This window comes from Amborella trichopoda, chromosome 3 (genome assembly GCF_054954075.1).
Source record: "Amborella trichopoda isolate Santa Cruz 75 chromosome 3, AtrichopodaSantaCruz75HAP2 v2.0, whole genome shotgun sequence".
In the NCBI taxonomy this organism is placed as follows: domain Eukaryota; kingdom Viridiplantae; phylum Streptophyta; class Magnoliopsida; order Amborellales; family Amborellaceae; genus Amborella; species Amborella trichopoda.
This window is the reverse complement of record NC_142338.1, coordinates 39,567,073-39,583,714: the sequence shown is the minus strand read 5'-3', so window position 1 is coordinate 39,583,714 and position 16,642 is coordinate 39,567,073. Positions and strand designations below refer to the sequence as shown.

Genomic DNA, 16,642 nt, shown 5'->3' with positions numbered 1-16,642 from the left:
CAAAGTATCATCATCATCATTTTTTTATGGTTACTGATTAACAATATCAAAGATTTAGAGATATTTAACACTTCAAGCCAGCAAATTTGAGAAGATTTGTAAAATGGTGTTGGAACTGTAAGCAATGTTCAATTACTTGGCTTAGGCTCAAGCTTTAGGCTTTAGCTCCTGCCCTTGCCCAGAAACTCAGGTGCCAAAAAAATACAAAAAATTGTGAAAATTCAAAAAATAAAAAATATAAAAAATACAAATCAGAAAATGAATATAAAACATGAAATAAGAAAAAAAAAAAAGTTACTGGGTTTTAAAAAAAATAGAAAAAATGAAAAAAATGAAAATAGAAAGCACAGTAAAACATATTATATATAAAATAAAATATACTTATAAATCAATTATAATTAAATTAGTAAAAATATCAATTTATGAATTTAAACTGAAAAATTAAACATGCCCAAAATTTCGAGGCCAATCCCCCGATCTTCGTGCTCGGTGAGAATCGATGCCTCAAATCCTTGTCAGAGCTTCCTCCCACAACCCCAATCAAACACCCCAAACTAGTTTTTGGTTTCGAGTTCGGATCTAGGATATCCAACTCTTGAAAATTTCGGATGAATATTAAATAAAAACTTGAAATCTACTAAATTATGTGATTTCTTCCCCTGTGTGTGTGTGTTTTTGTTTTCAATCAAGCCCATGGTGGGATCGGGAAAAAAAAAAGGCTTAGGGACCGAATTTCATCAAATTCTGAACATCCATCGTGAAGAAGTCACAATTTTCAGAATTTTTTGATCCAAAAAATTCTCTCAAGTCCAGTGTTTTTTCTCAAATCTATTCTTTCTAACAAACAGACCAGGCTAAAATATACCTAAGCATGGAATTTTGGCTCAAGTGGGCAACCCTAAGGCTCTAAACCAACGAAGTAAAGAATAAGGGCACATTTCTAACCCCCCGGCCCCCTCTCTTATTGAACAGTACATGGACGAGGATGGTAAAGCCTCACCTGGGTACTGTAGAAATCGGGCGCCCGAGTTCTACAATACTCAGGTGAGTTTGTACAGTACTCAACCAAGTACTACACAGGTATCGAGCCCCAAATTGTGTGCAAGCGATACTCGCCCGAGCAGGGTGTAGCTAGGTCGAGTCGAGTCCACTTGGCCAGTTTTCAAACACTAACTGTAAGAATGAATTACAACACTATTTGTTTAAGGTCCGGTCTGTGTAGAGAAAAACCAATAAAACCAAAGAAAAACTCTAGTTGACCAGAAATTAAAGCTTAAAATCAAATGATCAAAGTTTGAAGCCATATAGAAACCAGATACAGGTGGAAGTTCACCCAATGCATCTGAGGAATAAACTGAACTCTTACCAACATTAAGTTCAACATGAAGCAATTTTCAAGCTGACCCCCAAACAAAAGTCACAAAACAGATAATACAGAACAAAATCCAAAGAAATCATGAACTAAACCAAATTAACCAGCAAGAAACTATAATGCAAGACCTAAGACTCCATTTATATATATACAGACTAACAAAAGGAATACTTTGAAACAAAATTTCAATCCTAGAACTATACATAAAAAATAAAAAATAAAACAAACACGCACCATTTACATTAACAGCTGAGGTAAAAGAAGGAGCCGCAGCCGAAGACTGACATTTGATCCGCCGAATGCCAGAGATTTTCGCCGGAAACGTTGGGCAAAATTTCAGCGAAGAAGAGGGAAAACGAAGCGCGTCCCAAGAGAGAGGACAGGTGTAAGAGATCGCCGCCATTGATGAACTTTGGAAGCTCAAAATGGTAACCTTTTAAGTTGCGAAAACCAGGGGGCCTTGCCCTTGTATAAGGGATGATCACCTAATTATCTAACGACCAGGAAACCCAACGGCTTATGGTGATCGGTGAGATAGCGGAAGTAACCACCAAGCAGCGGTGGGAATGGGCCGGTGCCCAGCATGGCCCGGTCATCCCAGGGCTAAAAAAATTAGGGCTTGGGCTACAAAATGTGGCCCGTGGGAAAGCCCAGTCATCTTTTTTTTTTTTGTTTTTATTTTTCCAATTTTATTTGGTCCAACCTGACTCGTGCCCAATAGGGATAGGGGTAGGGATAGGGATAGGGCTATGGATAGGGATAGGGATAGGGCTAGGGCTAGGGCTAGCGCTAGGGCTAGGGCTAAGGCTGGGTGTCCCGGTCAAAGACAGGTAGGGTTGGGGCAGCCTAGGCTGGGTTAGGGTCAGGCCCATTCCCACCCCTACACATGAGTGGGTTTTCCCTTATGTGCATTTAAGAAGCAAAACCGTCCGTTTCCTGTGGCAAGCAGTAGAGCTCGAGTGCAATTGAGTGGATATGGTCTATGGAGATCCTTCAAGGAGTCCTGTGTATGGAAACAACAGGCAGGAAGGCAGATGCCCTTGTGGTGTAGCTTATTTTCATGCATTGGTGATGTGCGGAATTATGCTCTCCCTTCTTCGAAGTGACAAAACCCAGAAGTTGTGGACAAATAATTCTAAGAAACATTAAAGTAGGGGAATTTTACTGATTTAGCCTCATTTAAATAGCTAAAACTAAATAATCGTTAAGAACATGGAATCTTTGAAGGTGGGGTGCTTGTGTCAGGCTCAGTCCAAGGCCGAACGAGCCAAATGCCGAATTAAACACATGTTGATCAACCGAAATTTGTTTTTAATTGAATATGCCTTTCCGGAGTTCCTAACCCTAAACATAAAGGGGGAACATCGTAATTTTGCTTAAATGGCCAAAGGAAAATTGTAGTTACATGCTCACTTATTCAGGGTTAAGAACTCATAACTTGCTTCTCTTCGTTGGAAATCCTTGTTTCATATTCATAACCTAACTCTAGACATGAAGGATTAGTGTACATTTTGTTCCTATTGGGTGAGCAAAATGGTGGTTCTACCCTTACTTGTTAAGGGTTAAGAACTTGGAACGAGCTTTTTTTTTTAATAGGAAATCATTGTTTTGAGTTCCTATCATAACCTTGAACATGGATGGTAATATCATCATTTCTCTTGAATTAAGTGCTATTAGAAAAATAATGGTTTTGCACTTAAAATCCTTGTTCTGGGTTCTTAATCCTAAACGAGCAGGATATTCTACTTAAGTGATTCTAAATTATAGAAAATTAGCCCTGCTAATTTGGATTTTGAAACCATTATAGAGATATATTGAGTATTTAAATAAAAATTTTGAGGAGTTACCTAAGGGGTCGTTTGGGTACCTAGAAATATATTGTCTGAGAAATATATTACTAACGTAGTACATTACTGACATAATACATTATCTGCAAATGGATTGTCTGCGTAGTATCTAGATGCAACTTGTGAAATACACTGCTACTGTTTGGTTATGTTGGAAGAAATCTGAAAAATATATTACCGACATCAAGGTTAGGAAATATTGTGTTAATTTTATCTAGAGTAATATGGCTTTTTTTAATACCTTTTTTTTAGGATAAAAAATCAATTAAAACTACTTTGTTTTCTAATATGTAAAGGTAATATCCACATGGGTAAGTTTATCAGGCAACAATTACCCGACACGTTTGAATTTGTGCTATAAAAACATTAAAAAGCAAACTCATAATAACTCAATAAAGTTCTTACCCTACTGTTACTACACTTTACTCAAGAATCACATTCGAAAAAAAGAAAAAGGAAACAGCCAATAAAAATCATAATCCCAATCTAATTCAAAAAACACCATATGACTACACTACATAAATTATCCCAAAGAAAAAGAGCACACAATATACCAAAATAGATTGTTATAGCGATGAGAGGAAGAGAGCTCTGGGCTTGTAACTTAAGCTTAATTATACCATCCCCTTTATAGCATACATGGATGGGAGCTTCTTATGCGCGTGGCCTGCTCGGAGAGAGTGGAGTGGCTAAAGAGAGAATTTTTTCAAACTCTCAATTTTTTTGACATCCTTTGAGAATAGAGCTTAAAATTAGTTGATTCACCCTAAAATTATTAGGTTTTCTCCTAGGATTTCTATCTTGTCGGACTTTGAAATGGCCATTTGATGATCACTGAATCACAACCATTCTATCTTATGATAAACCTGTCCCGGCATCTGTCAACAAAATTCCCAGTAAGAAACTCGATATTACAGTACTATTCCTTTGGAGAGTAAGCTCTTCTAGATGTTAAGAACCAGGAGAACGATCATTATATAGAAATACTGATGGTTGTACTTTCTCCATTCTAAAATTTCTAGAGCATTGGATCTTCTTCTTCTTCTCGCTCTGCACATAGAGTTATGATCATTGCCAATCAGTTATGAAAGAAGGGATTATCCCTTATCTCGTCAATATTTCTCTTAATAGGAACTCAAGGGGAAGAGAGAGCCAAGAAACTATTAAATCATTTGAGGGATCTTGGAGAGAGAGACAGTTTTAGATAGACAGAGAAATGGAGTATGAGAGCATGAATGCGTTAAAGCTCGGAAAGAGGATCTAATTTGAAGATGTGGGTTCTAGAAATCCGACTAATAAACCACCAGAAAATGAAAATCTGATTGGTTCGAGTAAAAAAAACTAGGGTTTCAGGCCAAAATAGGCAACCAGTTGAGGCATGTAGGGCTGATCTTATCGGTGCGATGCCATATTATTGCAGGCACAAGGAAGCCTTTTGAGCGAGTGAGAGAGAGAGAGAGGGGTGGAAAATAGCGATGAAGTGGATCTCAAATATATTTTTCTAGCGGGTCTGTTGGGTTCATATTACTCGTCTGTTTTCGTAATACATTTTTTAGCTTTTGGGGTAGATCATAGATTTCATGGTTTTTGAGCAAATTTTAGGTAATGTATTTCATTTCCTGCCCATTATATGTGTACCCAAACATTCGAAATGGTATATTTCTTTGTAATCTATTTCCCCGTAGTAGAAATACAGGTATCCAAATTGCTCCTAAGTGAAAATAATATATCAATCATTTTAACACTAAATTAAGATTTGACCAGCTTGATGATTTTTCTGAGTGAGTGATACTTTAGAATCTTGTTTTATTTCAATTGCAACTTTCAAAACTTGTAAATGATTTCAATCGTACAACATATGTATTGTTTGGTAATTTCCTCGCCTTCTCAAAAAAACTATCATGGCGATATCCTTTCTACCCCATATAGTAAATAAAATTGATTTGGATGTGTTTGGATGTTTATCTTTTAAAAATGGTATTTTCCCTGATGCTAAGAGTAGATTATACACTAGGTCAAAAAGCTTAAGATTCCTAAAAGGAAAAAGTTTATGTAAGGTTGATGCATTAAATTGTAGAATTAAGGTACACCTAAAAAACCATAAAAAAAATATTATTTTTGAAAAAACATCTAATTGATCATCTCGACATTGAAATTTATGGATATGGAAACAACAAAGATTTTAAGTCTTAAAAATAATACATTTTGTAATAATTATATGCATCGTCGTCTATTTTTAATATTTTCATGCTTTTATAGATATGCTTTATCTGAACTGTTTTTAGACTTAAAATTTTATAATTATTGACGAAAATAGATTCTCAGGCCATCCTAATTAAAGTAGAGACATGACACTGTGATTGGAGCCATCTCAGCCGTCCATTCAGAATGGATAGTTGGATAGGGGGAAGAATATAAATTTTATGCATCAGGGGAAGCATAGAAAACTTTCCCTTCTTAGAATAATTGACTAATTTTATCAAGCAAGGATATGCCATTTTATGCATTGCATCCCAAAAGACAATGATAAGGAATAACATATATCATTATCAAAACGTGGAGGGCATAAATCCAAAACAACATAACTTAAACACCATTCAATAAAGAGGTACAATCACTAGAACAAATTATGAGAAATATTATCTTGCTTGGATGTGAATTCATAAAAAGAGTGCAAGTTCTATTCCTTCCCCTCATTGGCTGGCTTCTTCTCCTCAATGGCCGGCTTCTTCTCTGAGGCTAGTGGTATCAATCCCTTCTCTTGACAGGTTTTGATGGCCCCATCATACATGTCCTCTAATGTGTATTGGTATTTGAATCCAAGGTCCATTAGTTTCTTTGATAGGAAGCTCACAGGCTTGAGAGTTTCATCAGCATCCTTGAACCTGTGCACCGCCAATTTGATATGAATTTTGCTTCCATTAAATGTTGAATGCTTTTTGGTGTCCATAATTCTTTTGGTGGAGTTCTTAAGAACTCCAACTCATTAGGCATTTACCAGTTAGCTACTGCTTATAACAAGGTTTTCAAGATCATCTCGGACCAGGTACCAAGTCGAGCTACTCGACCAAGGCCGATTAGACTCTGCTGAGTGTTATACATATAATAAAAATATAACAAAACTCGAAAAAAAAGTGGAAAAAATAGAGAATTCCTTTCTAAACATGTAGCACTAGTGCCTCAACATGTCTCATATCTTTCCTATACGTGCCAGAAATCTTTTAGTCCTGTATTTTTCCATATCTCTCGTTTTCTCTTCTCTTAGTACCAGAAGATTAGGGTTTTTCTCTTAAGTAAGAAGCAAGAAGAAGAAATATGAAGCAAGAAGATGCATGCGAGAGAGAGAGAGTGCCAAGAAAGGCTTTGGTGAGTCACATTGCCGACATATCCTGATCGAAATGAGCCTTATTTCTGGTTCTCCACATAGTGAGAAGAACTTATACTTGAAAAAGATTCCATCGAGGAGCAAACAACCAATTGATCAAATTAATGGCCATCTATCTAAGTGCCAATCTGATTGATTGAAGAATCATACTTTCGTTAGAGAAAAACAAAGGAGTGAAAATACTATGTTTTTTCCAAGAGCATACTACATACATAGTCGATCGCCATAAAGAGCTACTAAGGAGCATGTTCATCGTCCACTAGATGATTATTAACTATATATTAGATCTTGAATTTTTCAATAATTAGGCCTCACCTTTCAAATATTGGACAATCTCTGTTTAGTCTTGGATGCTATTTTTTCACGCAGTACATTGTAATTTGGAATTTGCTTTTTGAGATTAGTTACAAGAGGTTCATTCCCAAAATCTGGGGTCCTAAAAATACTCTTAAATGAGGTTTTATCTGATGGAGTAAATAGAATGCATTTGAATAAATGGATAGTATGATCCCATGGTAGCACATCTTTTGGCAAAAATAAAGAAGGGCCTACAGATCACGTACGTTCACCTATTAATAATTAGTCTCTCTCTTTACATACTTCCGTTTTTCAACTAGTTTTTCCTTATCACATTTCGTGCTCCATTTCTAAGTGTCATTATTGTGTACTTAACAAATGTTTTTTAATTTTTATTGTGTTAATTTCCATTCTTTAATTTTTCATATAAATTTCTTTATTTTTTATTACTTTGAATTTTTATTTTACATTTGGCACTTTTTTGTTGCTTGTTACCTTTTCTTTTGTTTTTGTTTTTTGTTGATTTTTCTAAAATTTTGGACAATTCATGGTGATTTTGTCCACCTTTTTTTTTTTTGCCAAGTATCTTTAGTTCATTTACTATACTTTTATATTAAAACAAAGATGGGTGGTACATTTAAGATACAATCCAGTTAATTTAAAACAAAAAAGAAAGAAAAGAAAAAGTAGAGATCACTTACATTGTAGGGACGTCATACTCAGGGTATCTCTCTCTCAGCATTTTTGCGAGTTCTACGATGGTAGTATCATGAGAAGAACAGATATATCTACCATTGGCATTAGGGTACTCAAACAAGAAAACGTGACAATTGCACAAGTCATCTAAATGAACAAATTGGATTTGTCTGAGGATTGAGTAGTGAGCTTCATTTCCTGATATTTTATGCAGGTAAATTCAATAAGAATGTCTAAGCAAAATATAAGAACAAAAGACCTCAATTTTAAACATTAAAAAAAAGAAAAAAGAATTTAATTGTAATTAAGCTAATAATTATAATAATAGAAGGTGTGAAGTCAAGGAGCATACTTGTGAGAAGTGCTAGAGCTGTTATCATGCTAGGTGGCATACTTTGCATGATAAATGGGCCAACCACAAGGGTTGGTATGATACTGATGAAATCCATATTATTTTCCTTGGCAGAGTCCCATGCAGCTTTTTCAGCTAGTGTCTTCGATACAAAATACATCTGAATACCAACAATAAAAAGAAATACATGTTGAGAGTTTGAAGAATAGACAATTTTCCAGGAATCTACCTAGGTTGAAGTATAGACATTGCATCTTTACTTTGGAAAAATGCAGATGATTGATGGCCCGATATGTCTAGATTTCTTGTGAAAGTGTTGAATTTATACTTTATTGTCTCGTCAAAATTTGAATAAGTGTTTCATAAAGAGTAGTGAGAGTAATAATCTTCAACCTGTGAAGGAATGATATCTTTCGCACTTTTGTTCGGGCTAAAAAGATGGGATCAAAGAGGATAAAGCTGATCCAAAAGATTAGAAGATATGCTTACCCAACCCGTCATCTTTACTCTACGGCAAAATTCAACATCACTCCAGCAACTCTCATCGTACTCCGGTATTGTATGTTCTACTGCATTGACTGTTCCAGCAGAGGATGTATACACCACACGTCGAACGGTTTTGGCCTTTACGCATGATTTCACGATGTCCAAGACCCCCTTGATTGTTGGTATAATCACCTCATTCTACACATAACCCATATTTTATTATAGTTATCAATGTGATCCAAAAGTCATGTGGTTGTTACTAAAGCCCCTAATCGTACTGTACTAATTTCACATTAAGCTCACACTCATGTGCATGTCTATATATATATATATATATATATATATATATATATATATATGAAAGATACTTAAAAACGCCTATACGTGAAAATAAACAGTGATTTCGCCTACTTTCATCACCGTCCAAAGTTCATCGCACTGTCACGATTGTCTTGTAGTATTTTATTTTTCAGTTTTTTTCTACAAATAGGAATGATCTGAAATTTGGAATGTGTGTTCAGAAAAAGTAGGTGAATCTAAGAAAAATATAAAAAAATTTTTTTACATGAAATAAATTGACCAAAATACCCCCAAAATGTTTTAGGGGTATTTTGGTTAATTGTGTTTGTGAATTATTTTTTTTTATATTTTTATTAGGTGCATCTCACTAAGATGTACACACGCTCCAAATTTTAGATCATTCCAATTTGTAAAAAAAAAATTGAAAAATAAAATACTACCGGACAATCGTGACCAAGCGATGAACTTTGAACGGTGATGAGGGTAGGTGAAATCACTATTCATTTTTGCCTATAGGCGTTAGGAAGAATTTATATATATATATATATATATATATATATATATATATATATATATATAGAGAGAGAGAGAGAGAGAGAGAGAGAGAGAGAGAGGAAAGAATGATTTCATGTTATTGTTGTTAATTTAATATAATAAAACCCCACTTCTAGAAAATCATGTTCGTGGCATTTCTATGACCCCAATAATAAATCCAGTAGGTCCATGTTGTAAACTTTAAGATCTAGGTCTTTAGGATTTCAAAATCATTTTTTTTCTCTTTTGACATTAACAAAGCTATCTAGAAGTTTTAGGAAAGAAAAAAAAATCATTCTAAGGCCTAAATCTAAGCATCTCACCAAACAAATGGCCTATGTTAAGTAGGATTGAAAAATACTCTTTAAAGTGTATTTTCAAGTTCTTTATTTTTTGTAATTGTTCATCTAAATGATAAGATTAAATGTTTAGAATTGAGATCAAACAAATGGTATGAGCATGGTTTTTAAGATTGTTTCATGAAATCACTCCCTATATACATATAAGGGCTGATTTCATGTCACCATTATATTATAATATAATATAACTACTCGTTTAAAAAATCACGTTTGTGATATTTGTGTGATCCCAAAATTTTCACTCGTAGTCCTCATCCCAATAATCAATACCAAAAGCGAAAAAAATTGTATTTATAAGGTTAAAAGAAGTCACTCTCCAACAATAAACCCAAACCTTACAATTGGTGGAATTTTAAGAACTCAAATTCTTTTTTTATTTGAAGATTTTTTTATCTACTGTCTATAAAGCCATCTACAAAAATTGGGTTACAAAATATTCTCTCCAAGGCATAACTCTTATCATCCCATCAAATGAAAGGCCTATGTTTATTTTGTCAAAAAATAATTGTTATGATTTGCATTTTAAAATTTCCTTGTTCTTTTTTTGTCATTTTGAGATTGGTTATCATAGTGAACTAACTAGATGTTCAAAAATAGGGTCAAACAAATGCTCCTACCGTGGTTTTTGGAGGGGTATTTCATTATATTACTATACGACAATTGCGTGAAATTACTACCCGTTAGTGAATATTTAAGTATACCACTAAAATCATAAATGAGTCAAAAGCCAATCCAAAACATGTTTAAAATAATCAAATTTTTGGATCTATTTTTTCTTCAAAACCATGATCTTCAAGGTTGAGATTATTGACCTATTAAATTTTTTGGATCCAAAATCCATCTCATTAGTAACTGCACATAAGCACGGTGACTTAGCTGATGCACTGAAATCCCATCATATACATATATATATATATATATATATACATGTATATATTAACAGGAAATTGTCTTAGGCTTATTAGTGAAATTCAAGCCATTTCGACTTGAATACTACTATTGAAGGCTTTAGTTATTTTGTTACCTTTGTTTGTTGGAGGTCAATCAATTGCTGGCTCAAATTCCTTGCCACTTCTGTATATTCTTCTTTCATTATTTCTCTAGAGTGATTGGTAAAAAGTGTCAACCTCAAAGGGTTCTTTAGGAAATGAGGTAAAGTCGAGCAACTTTGCAAGGACTAAAATTGATTCAAGACAAAAGTTTAAGTATGTTAATTGTTGCGGAAATGAACTCCCTAAATGCTTTAAAGTGGTGTATGAAGGAGCAAAAGGTACCTCGTACCATGGAGATTCTGATTTATTTGTTTGAAATTTTGATATTTTTCAGAATATGGAGGGTTTCTTTTAGTCATGTTTATAAGGAGGCTAATGTGAAGGTAGATGAATTGGCTAAAGGAGTTCATCAGTACTAACTTTTTGTTTGGTGCTCGTGAGTTTTGATCTGTTCCAGTTTGATCTTTTGTATGTTGTTGAATAATTAATAAAATTAAGTGTCTTTCATAGTCACCAAGGGTATGGCCTAAAATAGAGTAGAATAACAGATTGGGATTCGTATAGTTGACCCCAATTAATTGGAAAAAGGCTATAATGATGATGATGAAGTATCTTTCATGGAAAAAAAAAAAAATACATTTTCCATTAGTGCCATTGGCCTTCCTTTAAGCTACAAACCAAATTCCTTGCAATGTCCTGGTAAATGGCCACAGGGCACAATGCTCTGAGCTAAGGTACCATTTGGATACATTAATAGCGGTATAATGAAACTAACCCAATTTACTTTTATGGACAATCATGAAAATTGCATTGTTTTTTCCTGAATAGAAAAATAAGTTTCTTGAGATGAGATAATTTATTTTTAATACAAAGAGGTCACAATCACTTTAACCATTAGATGTGAAATCCAATAGATAAAAGTGTGTGGATACAAAAATGATTGGGTTTCTACAAGTAAGCCGACTCATATTGTGCATATTCATGAAAAAATTTAAATATTTTAAATGAGATTTTTTTTTACAGAAAATTTCTACACCATCTAAATTCATTTTCTATGAGTTTTTTATAATGTCCACCTATGGACGTTAGGGCTCTTGCACTGGCTAACTGAATGACTTAAACTTACAAATAATAGGCTACCGACCTGAAAGATTTATCACTCTTGAATTGGTGGACAAAAAATAAGGTGCTATTCCTAAAATTTCATGCGTCCAATAGGGCTAACATGCTCCTTGTTTCTTGGGTTAGTCACTTTAGCCTAATGTTAGTTCAAGTTAGGCACCATTTGCATTCATGACCCCTTTTAACACTTTTTAATACTTGACATTGTAACATTTCCTTCTTACTAACTACTAATGTGGAATTTTAACTCCAAATTAAGATCAATAAAAGATGAAAAAATAAAAAGAAGGGAAAATGAGTGATTACTTCAGGGTCTTGTGATTCGAAATCCATAGGGGTGGCGACATGGAAGACACCAGAGCATCCGGAGATGGCGTCATCAAAGCTTCCCTCATCATTTAAGTCTGCCTTCCACAATGTCAACCTCTCCTTCGCACTTGGAAGGTCCAACAAATGCTGGGTCTTCTTTATGTTTTCTGTCACATTCACAAACATATTTTGCCAACATTTTTTAGGGAAATTAGTTTTCTAGGGAATAAACAACTGTCATATATATCTAATTAGGCTTTTTTTGGGTCTCAAAATGTTAGAATTATATGCTACATGACTATTTATTTTTGGCACAAGAAGTTCACAATCACTCTTAACCCTTAGATGTAAAATCATGTGGCAAGAGATGTGTAACAAAATTCGAGAAAAAGTTTTCGGACTTTAAAAGTTGTATATAGCATACCTATATCTGTCTAGTTTCAATTCCAATGGCTAAGAGTGATTGTGATTTTAATATACTAAACACACACAGTCTTAATGTACATTTTTCTGAAGTATTTATTCAGGATTGAAAAATAATAATTAGCTAAGTCGGATTTGGATCCTATAGGTATAAAAAATGAAAGAGGTTTTATATTCGTTGCCGACCTTCAATTCAGTATGGGTGTTGACATGGAAGAACGTACAAGGATGAAACAAAAGGATGGCAGAGAAGGGGGGAACTTGACCACTTGGGAAGTCCCTTGTTCCCTACTCACATTTTAAGACGAAGATATAAAGAGAAACCTTAATTTGTGATCAATGAGATAAGGGTGCAGTTTGCATTCGGATGCATATGTAGGTGTAGAGGTAAGGTGCACTTTCAAATTTTATCATGGTATATAATTTTGATGTAAAATGTTCTTAGGATTATCTCAAAGTCTATTTTCATATCTAATTATAAAATTTTAAATTTAAAAAATGGTTAAAATCAAGTAGATCTATAAACATATGAAAATCTTGAAAATGGACAGTGTAGATAATATGTTGTAAAATGCACTATTTCTGATACTTCAAATCTTTTTATTTTTCATAGTCATATATCGCAATGTCGAAATGATCAATCGAAAGGTTTTTCAACATTAAAATTACCTGGATTTTTTGAGGGGGCATCCTACATTATAAGGTAGCATCCTTATATAAACTTTTTCCATGAGATAATTCTTTAAACAATAAGCTTGTTGTCAACTCCCCAAAATGGCCTTTGTGTACTGTTGGAACCTCGAAATTCCTATCCCAGTTTGCCATGGTCTTGGATTTGATCTCAAAAAAGAAATTTTAAAATAGAGGTACATTTTATGCCAAGAACCTTCCAATTGTCCATTTAAAAACTTATGATTATGTTACAAATCACAACCGTTCAATACCAAGGGGTCCGAGGATTGGCATACGTGGGGAATATACTACTTGGGGATTATTTGAAGGGTGTGGTTTGTATAAACCTGAGGCTCTAAACAATCAAAGTAAGACGCACCTTCAAATGATATCGAAATATATGTTTCAGTATCAGAAATCTTTATGATGGTCTGAAAATTTATTTTCAACACTAATTATAAAATTTTAAAAAAGTGTGAATTGGGCATATCTATGAGTACTTGTAAATCATGAAAATCGACAGTATAGATGATGCATTACAAGATGCACTATTTCGAAGACTTAAAATATATTTTTTCTTATGTCTATACATCCTGAAGTCGAGATGATCAGATTAAGGGTTTTTCAGTATCGAAACAAATTCTTTTCTTTTTTTTGATTTGATTGGTTAAGTCCTCACCCTTATATAAACTTTTTCCTTATTTGAAAAGAGTAAACATGTTGTAGCTTATCAGGTCTTAGGAACAGTGAGGCCTTGGGAAGCCATCACCATTGCTTGGGTTGGACTGTAATGCTTGGAGTGTGGTACCACCAAATATGGCATTTGTTTCAATTGTACATATCAGTCTTCCACCCTCATCATCGTCCAATCTATTGTGGGACAACAATGACCCTATGACCATGCTATGTTTATAATAAGGGATTGTATACTATAAGATCATTCATTTTTAGTACAATAAGGTTACAATTATTTTTAGCCATTGGATATGAAATTTGATGAATTGAAGTGTCACAACATTTAAAAATTTCATTTGAAACTCTATATCCAATCAACGGCATCCTCAACAACCCGATATCACATGTAATTGTCCATAATAATTGAGACCTCTTCGAATAAAAACTAAATAGTTTTAACCAAATCTCATCAATTTATTTCAATCATGTAATTGTCCCTAATAATTGAGACCTCTTTATATAAAAACTAAATAGTTTGAACCAAATCTCATCAATTTATTTCAATCTTTAGATTGTAATACATATAAGATAGCTATTTAGTTAAATGGAAGAGGAGGGGGAGGACAACAAAGCTCCAGATGCAAATAACAAAGCTGTTATCCATTGCTATTCATGTAAATAGATGATATATGATGTATGGATATTTGAATCAAATTTTTATACATTTCCATATGATAAAGCACGGTTTTATACAAGCCCTTTTGAAAGTTCCCCGACTTTCGCACAATAAACCTCTTGAGAAATGAAGCTATTAGTATACTAGCTGATGGGTAATAGCCGATGGGTACTTTGATATGCAACACATTGTGCACAAGATCAGGAGCTTCTCTCTGTTTTTCGATTTTCCGGTCAAGTCTGTTTAGGTCAGGTCCCTCATAAACAATTCGGGTCTGGGTCAAGGTCTGGCAACTCCATACGGGTCATACTAGTATATTTTTGAGTTGGATCCAGCCAGACCTGGACACATACCTACCCTTGGATCCAGCCAGACATGGACACCTACCTACGATCCATTGCCACCCTATGATTCAAGGTGAAGCGCATCCAGAAAATCTGTTCCCTACCGTATGGCTTTTCTTGTCATTCCTAAAATCTTTCGCTACAAACTCGGACACAATTCTCTAAATTTTAAATTGGCTTTTGATCCTAGCACAAAGATTGGATTCAAATCTGCAGTAACTTATGCAATGAAAAATAAAAAAATAAAAATTATGCAATGGAAAAGCAAAGGAAGAAGAGAAAAGAGATAGACCAGGATCGCGAACGGTTGCTTTGACCACATAACCACGCTCCAGCAACCTCATGATGAGCCATGATCCAACAAACCCAGATGCACCTGTGACACACACTGTGTCCTTTGTTGCTGCAGTCACAGTCATCTCTCTTTCTCTGTTTCTATGTTTCGAATGTACTTTTGTTTCAAAAGATATTCATATATATGAGCGCCAACTATCTATCTCTGATCATGCGCAACATCTAACCATTTTAGTGCACCTACCTTTCTCATATCTAACGTTCATTACTGCGGACTAGCGAGAGAAGCCAAAAGGAGACACAAGACGGAGTCTTGGTATTCCACAGTCAGTTGATTGATAGGTGGGTGTCATCTACCTAATTCTCCAAAAAAAATTCTTTAGAGTTTAATGGCTAATTTTAAGGGATTAAGTTTTTAGTACATGTACCATGTTCTAATAGGAGCATGTCCATTCCTATAGCTTATTGGGTTTATGTGGCCTTTAAAGGCTTTATGAGTGTCTAATGAAAACTATTTACTATAGTGGAACATAAACTCAGTACGAGTGTGGTCCCTCAAAGATCATACTAAGCAAATGATATTTGCGGATAACGAACTATGCTTGATGATCTAGACCAATCGGTTGGAAAACCCAATGTACCTGGGCATAAAAAATAAACCGAGAAAGGTTTTTAGGTTAGCCCTTGATGAGGTCGGAGCTTATGTCTAGATGAGTGAGCCGAGGATTGTGTGACCCTTGTATGTGATGGTAGGCCTATAGAGACGAGAGTCAAAACCTCATCCTTGTTCCATCACACGGCATGCACATAGATAGATCGTTCGGGAAAACTAGATATCCACCTTTGGGTGAAGCATATACATGTGCGAGAGATATCCCTATACATCATAGAACTGTGGTCGCATCAGGTCGTGGTGACCTTGACTTGTCTCTGGGGGAGGACCTGTAATCCACAGACTGGGATTGCAACTCTTTGGCTCATCGACCAGACTTTGGTGGCCTGCTAATGAACCCCTGCTTGGACTGTGGGTCATGGGAAACACTGGGTCAGTTCGATAAAGCAAGTGTTGTCTGTAGTCCACAGTTGAAGGTGGAGTACCTCGTGATCGTTGATTGAATTCCTGAACCATATGGATCCACTACCCATCATATTAATTTAATTATGTTGACTTTATTATTAAATTATTTTAGATTTATTATTTGAATTTTTGTAAGTCATTTGATATTTTATTTCTTATTTTTAGTCTTGTAAAAATAAAGTTATTAATTTACAAAGTTATAATGTTTTAAAATTTATTTTGTTTAAATTTAAAAATAATTATTAAAAAAAATACATGGGGACCCATAGTGCACATGGGCCCACCATGTGGGTATTAGGTGGGGCCCCACATGCCATACATGGGTGGCACGCCCCACCCTTGGATATCTTATCTTGTTGCTTTGTCTTCAAGTTGGTTAAATATGGTAACTACATCTTGTAGTATGTAGTCAAATATTGATTAGGAAAT

The 16,642-nt window shown here is 34.6% G+C and overlaps 2 protein-coding genes across 4 annotated transcripts in view; both read right to left on the bottom strand.

Moving 5' to 3' along the window:
• OTC (ornithine carbamoyltransferase) overlaps positions 1-1,838 on the bottom strand; it is a 31,244-nt gene extending 29,406 nt beyond the window's left edge. For both annotated transcript variants that reach the window (XM_088860538.1, XM_006878466.4), the window contains exon 1: positions 1,607-1,838. Coding sequence is in view for 1 of the 2 variants with exons in the window: in XM_006878466.4 (XP_006878528.2) it covers positions 1,607-1,775 (169 nt within the window). In the remaining variant the exon portion in view is untranslated. The remainder of the gene's footprint in view (positions 1-1,606) is intronic.
• Positions 1,839-5,743: 3,905 nt separating this feature from the next.
• LOC18422620 (dihydroflavonol 4-reductase) lies at positions 5,744-15,291 on the bottom strand. 2 transcript variants are annotated; one of them, XM_006878464.4, is made up of 6 exons: positions 15,134-15,291; positions 12,049-12,218; positions 8,439-8,633; positions 7,950-8,109; positions 7,603-7,795; positions 5,744-6,104 (listed from the first exon to the last, which is right to left on the bottom strand). In XM_006878464.4, the coding sequence occupies exons 1-6, from the start codon at positions 15,258-15,260 to the stop codon at positions 5,900-5,902; spliced, it is 1,050 nt and encodes a 349-aa protein (XP_006878526.1). In that variant the 5' UTR covers positions 15,261-15,291; the 3' UTR covers positions 5,744-5,899. The 2 variants fall into 2 exon arrangements, with proteins under 2 accessions (XP_006878526.1, XP_088716665.1); XM_088860539.1 differs by lacking the exon at positions 7,603-7,795.
• Positions 15,292-16,642: the final 1,351 nt, after the last annotated feature.

Bases quoted from the DNA above. Each gene is read 5' to 3' on its own strand.
- LOC18422620 (XM_006878464.4), bottom strand. From the start codon at position 15,260: ATGACTGTGACTGCAGCAACAAAGGACACAGTGTGTGTCACAGGTGCA. The intron at 8,634-12,048 runs GTAATCACTCAT...GGTTATGTGTAG, and splicing joins TCGAATCACAAGACCCTGAA to AATGAGGTGATTATACCAAC. The intron at 6,105-7,602 runs GTAAGTGATCTC...GGCGGTGCACAG, and splicing joins GAGTATGACGTCCCTACAAT to GTTCAAGGATGCTGATGAAA.